This window comes from Myotis daubentonii, chromosome 2 (genome assembly GCF_963259705.1).
Source record: "Myotis daubentonii chromosome 2, mMyoDau2.1, whole genome shotgun sequence".
Classification (NCBI taxonomy): Eukaryota; Metazoa; Chordata; class Mammalia; order Chiroptera; family Vespertilionidae; genus Myotis; species Myotis daubentonii.
The window spans coordinates 30,128,026-30,143,711 of NC_081841.1; the positions used below are offsets into that span (position 1 = coordinate 30,128,026).

General features: G+C 35.0%; 1 protein-coding gene across 1 annotated transcript in view; it reads left to right on the top strand.

Annotated features, from left to right (window-relative positions):
• Nucleotides 1–15,686, top strand: part of PIK3C2G (phosphatidylinositol-4-phosphate 3-kinase catalytic subunit type 2 gamma) — a 274,899-nt gene that overhangs the window by 240,142 nt on the left and 19,071 nt on the right. The window contains exons 30-31 of the mRNA XM_059682311.1: nt 2,370–2,445; nt 11,798–11,892. Of these exons, the coding sequence (XP_059538294.1) occupies nt 2,370–2,445; nt 11,798–11,892 (171 nt within the window). The remainder of the gene's footprint in view (nt 1–2,369; nt 2,446–11,797; nt 11,893–15,686) is intronic.

Consider the following 15,686-nt stretch of genomic DNA (forward strand, 5'->3'; position numbering starts at 1 on the left):
TCATAAAGTGAGTAATAGTTGAAGAAATGGCACCAATGTGAGTGCTGAGAAGTCTTCCAATAAGTTTGTTTGCATCAAGGAGAAAAATAACAGAATTTAAAAACTGCATTACTTGACAAGATATAATTTCCACACCATTATATTTTGTTTGATTTGACTTGCCTCTTAGTTGTTAAAATGGAAAGAGTTAACCCTACTTTATTCTGATGAGAAGGAAGGAAGAAGGAAGGAAGGAAGGAAGGAAGGAAGGAAGGAAGGAAGGAAGGAAGGAAGGAAGGAAGGAAGGAAGGAAGGAAGGAAGAAAGGAAGAGAGGGAGGGAGGGAGGGAGGGAGGGAGGGAGGGAGGGAGGGAGGGAGGTGAACATTAACTAAACTGTAGATTAAAATATTTTACAAGGTGCTTGAGGAGGAAGGAATAGAATCCAGGTCATAGATGAGGGGATCAGCATTGGATGGTATCTTATTTTGCTAAAGGTGCCATAACAAGGTACCACCAATTGGGTGCCTTTAAACAACAGAAATATATTATCTCATAGTTCTGGAAGCTGGAAGTCCAAAAATCAAAGTGTCTTCTTCTAATGGCTGTGAGGGAAGAATATATTCCAGGCCTCTTTCCTGGGCTTGTAAATGGCTGTCTTCTCCCTATGTCTCTTCATATCTTCCCTTTATGAATGGCTATGTTCAAATTTCCCCTTTTCCAATAGGGATTGGTCATATTGGATTAGGGGTCCATCTTCCACCAGGATGAACTTATCCTAACTTAACTAATTACATCTGCAATTACCCTACAGTGGGGCCTTGACTTACGAGTTTAATTCGTTCCTTGACGGAGCTCATAACTCAAATAACTCGTATGTCAAATCAAAAGTGAACAAGTGAGACACATGATGCTGGGCTGATGTTGTGGCGTTCACTGTGACGTTCGCTGCACCAACTAGCGGTGGGGCATCTGAAGCTGGCTCGTACCCGAATTTTAGCTCGCAACTCAAAGCAAAAAATCGGCCGAGAGATGGCTTGTATCTCAAAAATCTCGTTAGTCTGGACACTCGTAAGTTAAGTCCCCACTGTATTTCCAAATAGGGTCAGGGTCACATTCTGAGATACTGTGAGTTAGTACTTCAACATATAAATTTGGGGAGAACTTAAATCAATTTGTAACAGGTGGAAAGAAAAAGACTTCTTTCATTATTACAGAAAAGGAAAGAGAAAAGATGTCTTTGTGAGTCTATAGATTTGGTGATGAAATTTAGAAGTTGCCATCTGCCTTTTATTTTCTCTAACATGGAAACAAAATCATCAGTGGGAAAAAAGTCAGACTTGGAAGTGTATGTTCCCTGGGGGAGGTTTGAAAGAGCCTTTGCACAAAATGAGAGAGAAGGCTGGCCAGGGTAAATGTCAGGCAGCTTTGACATCAGTCTATGATAATTAGTGCAAATAATCAATTATTGAGTGAAGTCCTTCGGATAATAATGTAATCTCCCATTGGGAGGTCTGCTTTGGTTCTCTAATGGCTTAAAATAAAATGTGTGCCAATTAACTAAGGAAAAGCTGTTGTTAGGTTTACCAGTTAGCTCATTCATTTGGAGACCAGATTAGATTTCAGTCTGTTTGTGATCATTCCAGTTTAATGGAAAAGCACACATAACTTGAATTTGTATTAAAGCATTTAATATAATCTGTTTCCTCCACTAGATTGTGTTCTGAAAAGGGGTATCACCTTATGCACCTTTGTTTTAAATACCCCTAGCATTCATTGATACCACTGGTATGGTCAATACTCAGTGAGCATTCCTAGCATTGAACCTTGAGGAATAATGGTTACTCACTAAGTGAACATCAGTGTCCTACTCAGATGGAATTTTTCTCTGAAGACCTGTCCAAGGGTACACATTTTTTAGAAAAGTAAGGTGTGAGATTCATGCAAAATTGTAAAATTCAAGAATGTAAATGTTACCTGGCCAGTGTTGCTCAGTGGCTGAGCGTCTACCAATGAACCAGGAGGCAGCCAATCAATGGTTCTCTCATCTTTGATGTTTCTATCTCTCTCTCCTTTCCTCTCTGAAATCAATAAAATATATATTTTTTTTAAATAATGTAAACATAGTAAGCTCCAGGAGCAGAGCACACCTGAGCTTCTTGAAGAAATGTAATCAGATCCCAAACATATAAAAAATTAGCTTAATGTATGGTAAAATTATAGCATTGACTTAATAAACTTACTAATGTATTATTCCCTTTATGGAATCTATAGCAGATACCTATTAACAAACAATTATAGATTTTATGTCAATGTTTTCATATACCAGTATAAAAGAACAATACATAAATATAACATATTAAGAAATATCACATTTTGTCTTGTTTTTCAGAGTGATTGTGTTCTTGAATTTTTCCTCTCTGAGCCTGTGCAACAAACACTTGAAGAATCGTCACCTTTGTTCCTCGGCAAGTAATTTTATCATTATTACTATGCACAATTATCAAGTTTCAATATAATTGTGCAAAAAGTCACAACTATAATTTTTTCAATTTGCAAATTAAAATTTCTTTTTAAGAGTGAGGCTTTAAGAGTCTTTTCTAATCATTTCCAAAGCTTCTTAACCCTTTATAATATGTCCTTCAATTTATATTAAACCCAGTGGTGTTTGTCCAATTACAATAACTACATGACATTATATTATTAACTTATTTCAATTAATTGTGTGTTGAGATGGAATTGCATGTCAGAGACAGAGTTCCTGCTTCCCTGTGTAGGTAAATATTGCAGTTTATTCAACATCTTAGGAAGCAACACAAAATAGGCATTAGTAATGATCATGAATTATCTAGTGGTTTCATTCCTATCCTTTAAAGCCCAATAATTACTCTACCTCCCTTATAAAGTCTTCTCCTATTACCAGGATCCCAGAATAGCCCAGCACAATTATTCACCCCATTCTGCCAAATGTGGATAAGTTCTAATTAACTTTTCTACCATTTCTTTTAGATTGCCAGAGACTCTTTTTGAATGTCCTATCAATTTGTAATATAGATCCATTGTCAGTGGCCATCCAATACTAATTCTGGTTTTTGTGTCACACAAGATTTACAAACCCATAGTTTGCAACCTTCCATCTTCATTTTATCCAATCCACCTTCGATTCTCTACCTTTAAGATTAGGCCCGTTTGTTTATCACTCTTCTTGCATCTGACACCCTAGTTACTTACTCCATAGGGGTGTACAGTTCTCTACAACCAGACCTGATTGTATCATGTAATCGTGTATTAAGTTGTATATTTATGCTTATGTCTGCCTTGCATCTGATAGACTGAAAATAACTTTAAACGAAGGTCACTAATCCCCTACTACACATTGCTCTGTGCTCAAAAATCCTAAATTTATATAGGAGAATTGTTACTCTCTCATCCCCCCATATTTTACTCATTTGACATCACTGAGATACTTTTCTTGTATAGCCAAACCATGTACAATATTAAGTAAATAAAGCAATTTCTTACATTTTATAGCACATATCCAATAAATAATGGTTCCCACGATATATAATATTTCTTGTTCTTATTGTCACAATTGACAAATATCTAGCAAATGTCTTCTTTTTATTTTTATTTATTTATTTTTTTTACAAATGTCTTTTTAAAAACACTATTACTAGGGAGGTTTTTTACAATCAAAATTTATAAATTCAAAAAACAAATTTAAAAAACAACATAAGGTTGCAGATTTCTAGAGATGGAAGCCTTCTAAAAGGTGCTAGGTTGACTTCTATTCTGTCACTAAAGTGCTTAAAGAAAATTGTCTCTGTGCTTCAAAAAATTAAATTTTGCATCACTGTCAAATTTTTAATGTTGCTGATAGTATTACTTCTCTGTAACATATTCTGAAATATATCTGCACACACAAAAATTGGGATTATTATCATAAAAACTAAAGTGGCTTTTTAATAATTCTTTCTGGTTTGTTTATTTCTAACTACATTATACAATACTCATGATTTGCTTTGGCAGTTATGATCGACACAATATTAGAATCTCAATCTTTTTAGATAATAGGTTGCATATGAAACTCAGTCTATTATCTTAAAAGAACAGAACTATCTTAGCAAACTGTGCAAATCTTTACAACAAACAAGGATTCACAGAAAGTTGTTCCTTATATTTTTAAAATTATTTCCTTTAATATTTCTAAATTCTTAATACTTTTCTTATAAGATATCAGCTGATTCTAAACAAGATGCACAATATTTTTTAAGCACCATTCTTTCAGTTAGTTGAAACTTGGAGTTTATGTTGTTAAATGCTTACAGGATAAAATTATTCAAGCATATTAAAATATTTGTTTACATAGGATGATATTAAGCAAAAATCCCAGACCTCACCATTTTACTACCCCTGCTAATAAACTGAGAGAATGAATTCTGGCTACCTATAGATGTAGGCATATGACCTATAAATATCATATTAGTAATCATTTATAATCCTGGGTCTGAAAGATAGTAACAATCCTTTGCCCTTCCTAAATAAAGATGCCTTAGTAGATAATAAAAGAATTTATTTATCTCAAGTGCCCACCCAATCATCTCTCTGCTTTGATTAACACTTTTCCTTGATTTCCCAGAGCCCTTAGGCAGTGCCTAGGTCATGGGCCTGTAATCTGTGCAGTGACACAGGGCACGGGGCTTCGAACTTGTCCTGTACTTGTTTTATCACTGTTATCACTGTTTTGAAATTCTTAATAATTTTTGTAAAAGAGACCCAACATTTTTATTTTGCATTTTTATGTCACTGAGCTTCACAAAGTAGGTAGCTGATCCTACCCTTGAATAAAGACCAAAATCTTCTTGATAACATCCAGGCAGAATCTGGCACCCACCAATTTCCCTTCCCAGTCCAATATCAGGTCCTTCCCTGTCTTGATTCTTGTCTCTTTTTTGTACCTAGATACCTTACAGATGCAATTTTCTCTGCCTGGACAACTTGAGTCCTATTTCACCTTCTCCATCCTTTTGTGCATCTTCCAGATATCATTTCAATTGTCCTTGCTCTATACTTTTATTTTGTAGACTAGATATCTACAAAGGCATAATCCACATTTGTATGACTCACCATTGTATCCTCAAGCTTAGCATAGTGTCTGGCCTACTATATAGATGTTCAATAAATAATTAAATAAATGTTTGATGATAGAAATAATAATAGTGGAAGACACATGGGTATTCTCTACCAAGGTAGCTTGTTGTTCATATTAAAAGGACATGAGAGAAGAAACCAAAATCCAAAATCATGCTACTCTTCCCACACTCAACCACTTCAGGTGGAAATGCCCTGGCACAAGAAATTCAATGCCTCCCAACCACTAGAATCCCCCTGAAATATCACTTGGAAAAAAATCTTCTACAAATTATCACATTAAATATGATGGATACCAGACACTAACCAAAATGTTTCTGGATTTTATCTTATAGGTCTTTAACTTTCTAATGACATGATCCTCTATACTTTCCCCAGATTAATATAGTCCATGTTAAATAATAATACCTCCATAACAAAATAAAATTATTCATCCTCCATCACTACACAACTCTGACACACAGAAGATAGATTTTTGTCAAAGTATAGAAACAATAGCATAGGTAATGGAGTAGAACATGATCAAAGACAACAGTTGCCAAGGTTAAGAGAATAAACTAATGAACATGTTTAGATGCCACAGATAATTACAAATGATTGCAAACAGGAGCTTTCAATCATTACTTCACATCACTACCTCCAATTTGAATTGTTCATTTAAAAGGGAACTTGAAGCCATGTTCTAGCTTCTTTCTCTGGTAGCCAGTAGCTGCAAAGATTACAAAGATTGTTCAAAAAAAAAAAGAAGAAGAAGAAGAAGAAGAAAATAAAAAGAAAAAAGAAAGAAATCACAGGCTAACCTCACTAAATATTATTGAGAAATTCTAAATGAAATGTTAGCCAAAATAATTCAATAGCACTAAAAGAATATAGTTTATTTTGACCAGAAATGCAAGAATGGTTCAATATAGTTTACTGTACATAGTATAAAATTCATGTTATCATGTTACTAGATTAAGGAGAAAATCATATGGTTATTTTTATAGACCCTGACAAGGCATTTAATAAATTTCAATAAACTTTCCAGACAAAACACTGAGATAAAAATAAATGGCTAATTCCTTAACATGAGAAACTGAATCTATCTTGTCTAACCAAAGCCTACATTGGACATGACAGAGAAACAATGTAAAAACATTTCCAGTACGTTATAAAATAAGGCCTATGCCCATGATCTTCATAATAACATCACACTGTGCTCAAGACACTGGCCAACATGGGGCTCATTCCTTGACCTCCTTCAGGTCTTTGCTCAAATTTACCTTCTCAATGAGAAGTACCCTAATCATCCCTTCTGAAAGGGCACCTTCCTTTTTCTAGTAGTACCTTTTTCATTTTCTTTTCTTTTCTTTTACCATTTATCACATTCAGGATATTATAAGTTTTTATTTATAACATTTCTTGCTTTTTTATATCTCCCCTGCTACTGTAAAAATGCCAAGAGAAATTTTGTCTAATCTGTTCCAAAGACCTAGAACAGTACCTTTTTTCATAATAGCCCAATAAATATTTGTGAAATGACTAAATGAAATGGAAAAATAAAGCATAAACTTTAGCAAGGAGAAGAAAAATTAATAGTTTGCCAGTAATATGATCAAATACCTATAAAAATAAGAATCAACTGAAAATCTATCACAAATTATATATATATACATATATATATATATATATATATATATATATACACATATATATAGATCACACAATAATAGCAGCAAAAAAAAGAAAAAGAAAGGAAGGAAGGAAGGAAGGAAGGAAGGAAGGAAGGAAGGAAGGAAGGAAGGAAGGGAAGAAATGTAACAGAAAATGTGCAAGGCCAAATGAATAAAACTTTAAAAACACCACTGAGTGATTTGAAAGATGCCTTGAATAAAGGGGAAGACATAGCATGCTCTTGGATAGGAAGATTCAACATCATAAAGATGTCAAATATTTCTAATTTAATTTTAAATATAATTTTAAAAATATGTTTAACTAGATAAGCTAATTCTACAGTTCATAAATAAACAAAAGCCAGGAAAACTTGGCAGGAGGAGAGAAAAGAGGTGAGACTAACCCTACCAAATATTAAAAACACATTACAGCCGAAACTGGTTTGGCTCAGTGGATAGAGCGTCGGCTTGCGGACTGAAAGGTCCCAGGTTCGATTCCGGTCAAGGGCATGTACCTGGGTTGCGGGTACATCCCCAGTAGGAGATGTGTAGGAGGCAGCTGATCGATGTTTCTCTCTCATCGATGTTTCTAACTCTCTATCTCTCTCCCTTCCTCTCTGTAAAAAATCAATAAAATATATTTTTAAAAAAAACACATTACAAAGCATCAACAATTAAAACAGTGTGGTGTCAGTGCATAAATGGAAGAATAAATGGAACATAATAGAATGTCGATAGAGTCAAATACACTCCAGAATTTAATATGTGGCAAAACCAGAAAGGGAAAATTTAATAAATATTTTTGGGTTACCATACTCCCCACATATGCTAGGATGAATGCCAAATGAATGAGAGATTTTAAATGTAAATAATGAAACCATATATGTGAAAAGAAAACATGGAAAAAATCCCTTATAATCTTGGGATGAGCTGTTAAAGCTGTGACTATAAATCCAGAAGCTACAAACATTTTGTGTGATATAAAATTCCATAGTATAATCCATAAAAATACATATTAAATGCAAAATGGATGAAATATTTGCAATTTATCACAGGCAAGGAATTGATTATCTAACTTATAACCATCTTCTAGAAATTGGTAAGAAAAAGAACAATCAAACAGAAAACTACAAAAAGATAATTCACCAAATAAAAGAAAATTCAAGTGGCTCTTAACCAAATGAAAGGATCCTCAATTTCACTTATAAGAAAAATTAAAATTACTCTGATACCATTTTTAATTCATCAACGTTGGCAAAAATTTAAAAAATTTAATTAACAAGCTTGGATACAAACCAGCAGGCACTCTCATACACTGCTGGTGGTAATGCAAATTGGTACAACCTCTATGGAAGCCAATTTGCAACATTTATCAAAATTACAAATGCAAATACCCTTGACCAGAAATTCTCCTGTTGGAAATTTCTCCCATGATACATGTGCAAAAGTACAAAATGACACTCACGCAAGGCTAGTCACCTCAGCATGGCTCCTAACAACTGGAAACAATTCACCTGCCCATCAATGGGGAACTGGTTAAATAAATTATGGCATTTCCTCATAATAGAATAATATGAAACTATATTATTTAAAGTATTTAACATTTGTATTATTGATATGAAAACATTTCCAAGATCTTTGTGTAGAATAGTAAATACGTGGGGAAACTGGGTAGACAGATGTTAAAAATGGGAAGGAGACTATTTACTGTATACTTTTAAAATGTATTTTCTTTTTTTATTGTCTAAAGTTTTACATATGTCTTCTTTTTCCCCAGTTGACACCCCCACCTCCACCCTAGCCATTCCCACCCCATGCAAGCCCCCACTGCACCAGTGTCTGTGTCCATTGGGTATGCTAATATGCATGCATACAAGTCCTTTGGTTGCTCTCTAGCCCCCGCCCCTCCACCCCTGCCATTTGTCTCTGGATCTATTCTTGTTTATCAAATTATGTTGATCATTATATCCCACATATGAGTGAGATCATGTGACATTTATCTTTCTCCAACTGGCTTTTTCGCCTAGCATAATGCTCTCCAGTTTCATCCACTGCATGGGAGAGCATTTTCATTTTTTAACCATGTGGATATATTATCATCTGAAAAAAGTAAAATTTTGAAATTCTATTTTTAGCATTAGTGAACACATGATGTATAATGAGCACTGTATTAACTGCTGTAGAGCCAAGCATTCAAATATTTCAATACAATCATCCATAGGGTCAGTAATATTTTAATAATTCTTGTGTTACCATAAATGGTTAGATCAAGTATGACCAGATTCCCCCCAGACTAACTGGAAGCAAAAAATCAAAATATTCTAGCATATTCTTATTCATATAAAGTTATTCTCAAAAGTCTCCCTCTCTGGATTTTTTATTAAAACATTTTCCCTTAGGGTATTGCCCTCTTGTTTGCCGCTTTAGAGCATGATGTTTAAAAACACAGGCTTTAGAGATCATTTAACTCTGCACCATTTGTTGTCTGCACAACCTTGGACCTGATGCCTCAATTTCCTCATGTGCAAAATGGAGGTAACCAAACTTTATAGAATTGCTGTGAGGATTTAGTGAGTTCATGTACTTAAAGTTCTTAGCCCGATGTTTGGCTCACAGTAACAGTTCTAGAAATACTAAGTATCTCTACATTACTGCATTGTTCTCTGGGCCTGAATTTTCACTGGATTCTGAACTCTGGCATGCTTTTCATGGACACTCTGGTTATACATCTGGCATGAGAGGTTTAGCCTGTGATATCATCTCCAGTCAGGTCAAGTAACAGTTTACTCAAATAGGTTACCATTTAGACACTCAATCATAAATTTATGTAATTTCCTACCTTTGAATTAAAACTCCTCAGTGTAAACACATTAAGTTTCTATATAATAACCTTTTCACTCTTTAATTCAAAAATAATTTTCATTGTACATCAACAAATTATCAGCATTTTAGCATGCTCATACCAAAAGTTCAACACTCTAAATTTTTATTACAAAACTCAATTTATCTACAAAATCAAATTCACTACTACACTCAGATTTATTTTATATTTCTGTAACTAACAAAGCCTCTCAGTCATTGTAATCAAGTTTTTTAAGGGAGAAAGTTTTTGTTATATTTATGTAATTACCATTTCAGTTGTAAGAAACACTCAATGCCAATTTCAATTGCTTCAATGTCAATAATTCACATTTAAAAAAGTAATTTATATGACCTCCTTACAGTGTGTAAACTATTCTAATAAGTATGTAAAAGGCTTTGGAAGAGGAAACATACAGTTGAGGTTTAATTTTCAAATGTTAGAAAGGATTAGAGACTAAAATTGGCTATCAGAAAATTCACTGGGGACCACAATGAGCCCACAACAGAACATTGCCAATTCCTTATCATTAATAAATTTCTTCTTTCTAAATTCCTTTAGAAAACATACTATCAGAGATTATCAAGGGAAATACTATAAAAACTGCAAATTATGCTTAATCATTGGGCTATAAACTGGAAATTTTTAATTAAAAAACTAAAGCCTTCATATTAATAATGGAATGATGTAACTTGAAAGTAAAAATGAGGTTAATTTTGTTATTAAATAAATTTTTGTGACATTATGGGTCAAGTACTGATTTATATATCTCTTGGAGATGTAAGAAAAAAAAATGTAAGCCCTGAGGGAAATTGTAATCCACAAAGCAAATTGAGACATGTAAGTAACTAAGATATAAATATTAAGTGATAGGCTGACCTAAGGGGGTTCATAAGGAGGTGACCACAGAAACTATTTTGCATTTTAAATAGGTCTTATAGAAAGACAAATGTTCAATAGCCAAATGTGGTGGAAGAGACCACTTCAAGAAAAAAGGGGAGTAATCCAAGTAATGACTGGAAGAAAATAGCACAGAGATTTTGTAGAACTGAACACAGAGACTACAGTATAGAATAATGATCGTGGGGAATAAAACAGGTTCAAAAAGAAGCTACAATACAAGGTTGAGAAATTCATAATTTTCCATAAGTAATGGAAAGTTATGAACAGTACTTTGATCAAAAGAGTAGTTTTATAAAAGTTTCCATAGAAAGAGTATACTGGTATTTGGGTACAAATAGAACTGGGGTCTGGAGGAGGTGAAGAGAATGTTCTAGAAGTTCAGCAAAAGATACATATGAGTCTGAACTAGATGTTGTGGAACTAAAAAGGAAGAGATGACTGTAAATATATGGTGAAAGACTATTAGTAAGAATAGACATTTATTGAGAGATTATATTATGAAAACTTTTGAGTTTTATCAGTTAATCATCTTAACCCTCTGATATATATAACTATCATCTCCATTTTACAGAAGTGGGTTAATTTATTTATTAATATAGTCTAAGTATAGTGTTGGGACCCAAACCCCAGACTCACTGACTTCTAATACCAACACTATCAACCTCTATACTTTCTAATTATTAGAGCTCATCGTACTTAATATTGAGGAGAAAACTGGAGCCAAAAAAATGACACTGAAGTTTCAAGCTTAAACAATTGGGTAAATAATGGTATCAATCAAAACAAAATATGACTCAGCAGGTGTGGCTCAGTGGTTGAGCTTCAACCTATGAACTAGGAGGTCATGGTTCAATTCCCGGTCAAGACACATGCCTGGGTTCTGGACTCACCCCCCAGTGTGGGGTGTGCAGGAGGTAGCCAATCAATGATTCTCTCTCATCATTGATGTTTCTTTCTCTCTCTCTTATTCTTCCTTCTCTGAAAACAATAAAAAAATATTTTAAGAAAAATTTAGAAATAAACAAACAAACAAAAAACATGGCATATAAGGAGGAAGAGTTGGTTCAGGAAATTAGATACAAATTTCATCTCTAATCTACCCAGTTTTCTGAAAAGCATTATGTTTTCAACATTACCTGAAGAATGTTTCTTTTGCATATTATCCATTAGTCCTATTTTAGTCTTTATATGTTTAATTTATCCTGTGATAAGCCATTTCCATTTTAACCCACTAAAATTCTATTGTTTTATCAGGTGAGACATTTCCTGACAAGGTGCCTAAGGTGCAGTTAGTCATCACATATGAAGATGTGAAGCTAACTATACTAGTGAAACACATGAAAAACATCGTAAGTTTGTCATATCTAATGAGAAACATGGAAACCTATATTTAAAAATTACTTGCCTCTGTTGAGCAATTAATGTCAATATCAGTGAGAGAAATGGCGCCAGCCACCAAGCTTAAGTGAGGAACAATGAACCAATTACAATGTTCTTCTCAGTCTGACTGTGATCCTAGAGGATTATAAAATATTTCACAGGGTAAGTCCTAGAATGAAAATCAGATTGTATTCCAAATGAAGTGTCAGAAAATGATAGTGAAAAAGCTTTGAGAAAGCAGAACAAGTTGGAGTACTAAGAGCTAAAGGAAAAACAGCTCAGTCCCAAGAACTGACATCTATCCCATCATGTTGAGCTTGCCAGAGAACTGATTCATCTCTTTGGGTAGTGCCGGTACCTTGTCTGGGAAGCCAGGATGTCTTATCTTAGAGCAGTGGTTCTCAACCTGTGGGTCTCAACCCCTTTAGCAGTCGAACGACCCTTTCACAGGGGTCGCCTAAGACCATCCTGCAGGTCAGATATTTACATTACGATTCATAACAGTAGCAACATTACAGTTATGAAGTAGCAACAAAAATAATTTTTTTAAATATATTTGTTTGATTTTTTACAGAGAGGAAGGGAGAGAGATAGAGAGCTAGAAACATCCATGAGAGAGAAACATTGATCAGCTGCCTCCTGCACACCCCCTACTGGGGATTTGCCCGCAACCAAGGTACATGCCCTTGACCGGAATCGAACCTGGGACCTGTCAGTCCGCAGGCTGACGCTCTATCCACTGAGCCAAACTGGTTACGGCAACGAAAATAACTTTATGGTTGGGTCACAACATGAGGAACTGCATTTAAAGGGACAGAAGGTTGAGAACCACTGTAGAGTTTCCTTTCAAATTCCCACTGTACCTTGAGTTTTTACCACCACAACAGTTATCAGATTCTGATGTAATTGCTCACAGATATTTCTTTTTCCTCAAAAGGCAAAAATAGATACAGAGGCAGAGCAACATCGATCAGTCAGTCTAACTACAGCAGGAAGGCCGGGGAGGGTTGTGGGGGTTGAGGGGGGACGTGGTAAGAGATCAACCAAAGGCCTTGTATGCATGCATATAAGCATAACCAATGGACATAAGACACTGTGGGATATGGGAGGCTAGGGGAAGGTCAAGGAGGGGGAAAAAAAAAGAGAGACATATATAATACTCTTTGTAATACTTTAAGCAATAAAACCGTTTGTTTTTTTTAAAAAAGGCAATAAATTGTTTGAGGACAGGACTCCCATCTTTGCAATCCCAGAACGTATAATTGTAGTTAGCCTCTAAAGAAAACTAAAAGCTGGTGTCTTTGTTACACCCCACTATCCCTAAGGCTGGGTCAAGTCAGAGGCAAGAGCAGCAATTAGGCCATGTCATTAAGCAAGACAGGGAGCTTTCTATCACACGGGGTAGGTTACTCATGATCGTAGTCTGGGAGCAGTGAACAGAAAAGGGTAACTCTAAGCCTCGCCAGCTTCTCTGGTTTTTCTCTAGTCTCGTCAAAATGGGTGGAACTCCCCAGGAGATTCCACAGGTGTAGAGAAAGTCAGTAGCACTGTTTTGGCTTTCTCCTTTATTAGTATAAACCTCTCAAGATGCACTTGGAAGGATTTAAAGGGGCAAACCCTTCTCAACATGACATGCATCTGGAACATGCTAGAACTTAATAAATATTTTTTTTCAGTGAACAAATAGTTGGCATAATTTGCACGGGATACATCTGTTACAAACTTAATATTAGCCAGATATCCAAGGATGTTTGTTTGTAAATCTGTGGTGTTTATAATCAGCATTTTTTTGTAATAGCTGAACCAACATTATTAAATGTGTTATGTTTTTGTAGAACTTTTAGCCATTGAAATAAGTATTTTCAATTACTTTTGATATGATAATCATCTTAAATGAGAATAGCAATTGTTTAAGAAATTCTTAGGCTGGGAAATGAATATTTACCCAAGTATCTGTATAAATTCATACAATGAAATAATAGAGTAATGAGAAATGGTGTTAATTGACTTGACAGAACTCATATATGTATATGATATATAATTGTTAATTGAAAATAGTCTTATTGGAAACTAAATTTTCATTTCAGTAATGTTGTCATTGCTCAAAACATTTTAGAATATGCCTATTGACATTCCTTTTGGAGCTGGCATAGAAACCACAGCAAACTTGGTGGTGTCACTGAATAGTCATGCCTAATATTTGATCAAAAGCAATATTAGCCAACTTGGTCACCTACTTGTATTCAGCAGATGAATCCCCAAATTACATTTAACAGTTTTCAAAAATGCATTTTACGCTCAGATGAAGCTGCACTACCAATACGTATATTCAAAATGAATGTGATGCAGGCATGAAGGGAGGAGAGACAGTGAGCAAGAGTTTAAGATTCCGATCAAGTTATAAGAAATGGAAAATGATCAGATGAATACCACAAAAAGTAAAAGCAAACAAACACTTAGTGCCATTAGAACCTATACATGGTCAATGCCCTCTGAAGGACCTTAATAATAAAGCAATAGTTCCTGAAGTCTGAATCCTCAGTGCCTGCTGGCTCCGCTCTTCTCCCCTGTCTCTTATCATTGCCCTGGTATTTATTTCTAGACTTCTCTCTTTTCTATCTTCAGCCTTGTGGCTTTAAATACCACCCACATGTCCTTCTCTTCTGTATTTAATACTCCAGCTTGAATATGTCCCTAAAATCCAGAGTTGTATGTACAACTGATTACTCAACAGCTGTAATAGAAATTCAATAGGCACCACAAACTTAACATACACCAAATAAAACTTACTATCATTGCCCTTCTAACCTTGCTTCTTTTGCAATCTTTCTTATCTCAGTAAATAGCACCTTCATCCTACTAGTTGCTCAGGTTAAAATCCTTAGAGTCATTTTGACTTCTTTCATAAACAACATACAATTTGCCAGCAAATCATGTCAGCTCTGCATTCAAAATAAATCCAGAATCCCACCACTTTTCATGTCCACTGCTATCACCATTGGTTCAAGTCACCATCATCTCTCAACCCAATTACTGCTGTAACCTTTTACCAGGTTTCTCTCTGTCTACCCTTGTTTGTTTATAAATCAAACCCTGTCATTTCTCTCTTTCTTCTTATTGTTTTGGGGAAGGAGTCTCATATCACATTCCATGAAAGACAAAATACTTATTAATAATAACCTGTGAGGCTACCAATCTGGCCCCTTGACCTCTCCAACCTCATCTAGTATAGACACCTTCAAGCACTCCACTTCATCTTCAGTGACTTCCTTGCTATTCCTTGAATATTGCAAACATGCTTTTGCCCTAGGATAATTGTTCCTCCTACTCAGTTTATCTGGAATGCTCTTCCCTGGGCTCATGACTCAAATTCTCCATGGCTCAGTTTCATGGGCCCTGAATGATCATACTTGACTGTCACCTTTTCAGTGAGTGAGGACTCACTCCCGTAGGTAAAATTGCAAAACCACCCTCTTTGTTGCCACTTCCAAACCTCCTTTCTTACTTTACTTTTTCCACTGCCCTGTGTCACACTGTAATCTCAGGGGCTAAAACAGGGCCAAGGACATAGTAGGTGCTCAATGTATACTTGGTTAAAAGAAAGAATGTCAAATTACTTCTGATGTGAACAAGGGCTAAAACCAAGATCTTTCTCACCATCCAAAAATCACCACAAAAGTTCTCATGCCTTGCATTTTTCACAGCTTATTCCTCCTGCTTATCTGAAGACAGAGATAACATTATAATGTTAAAATGACAGAAA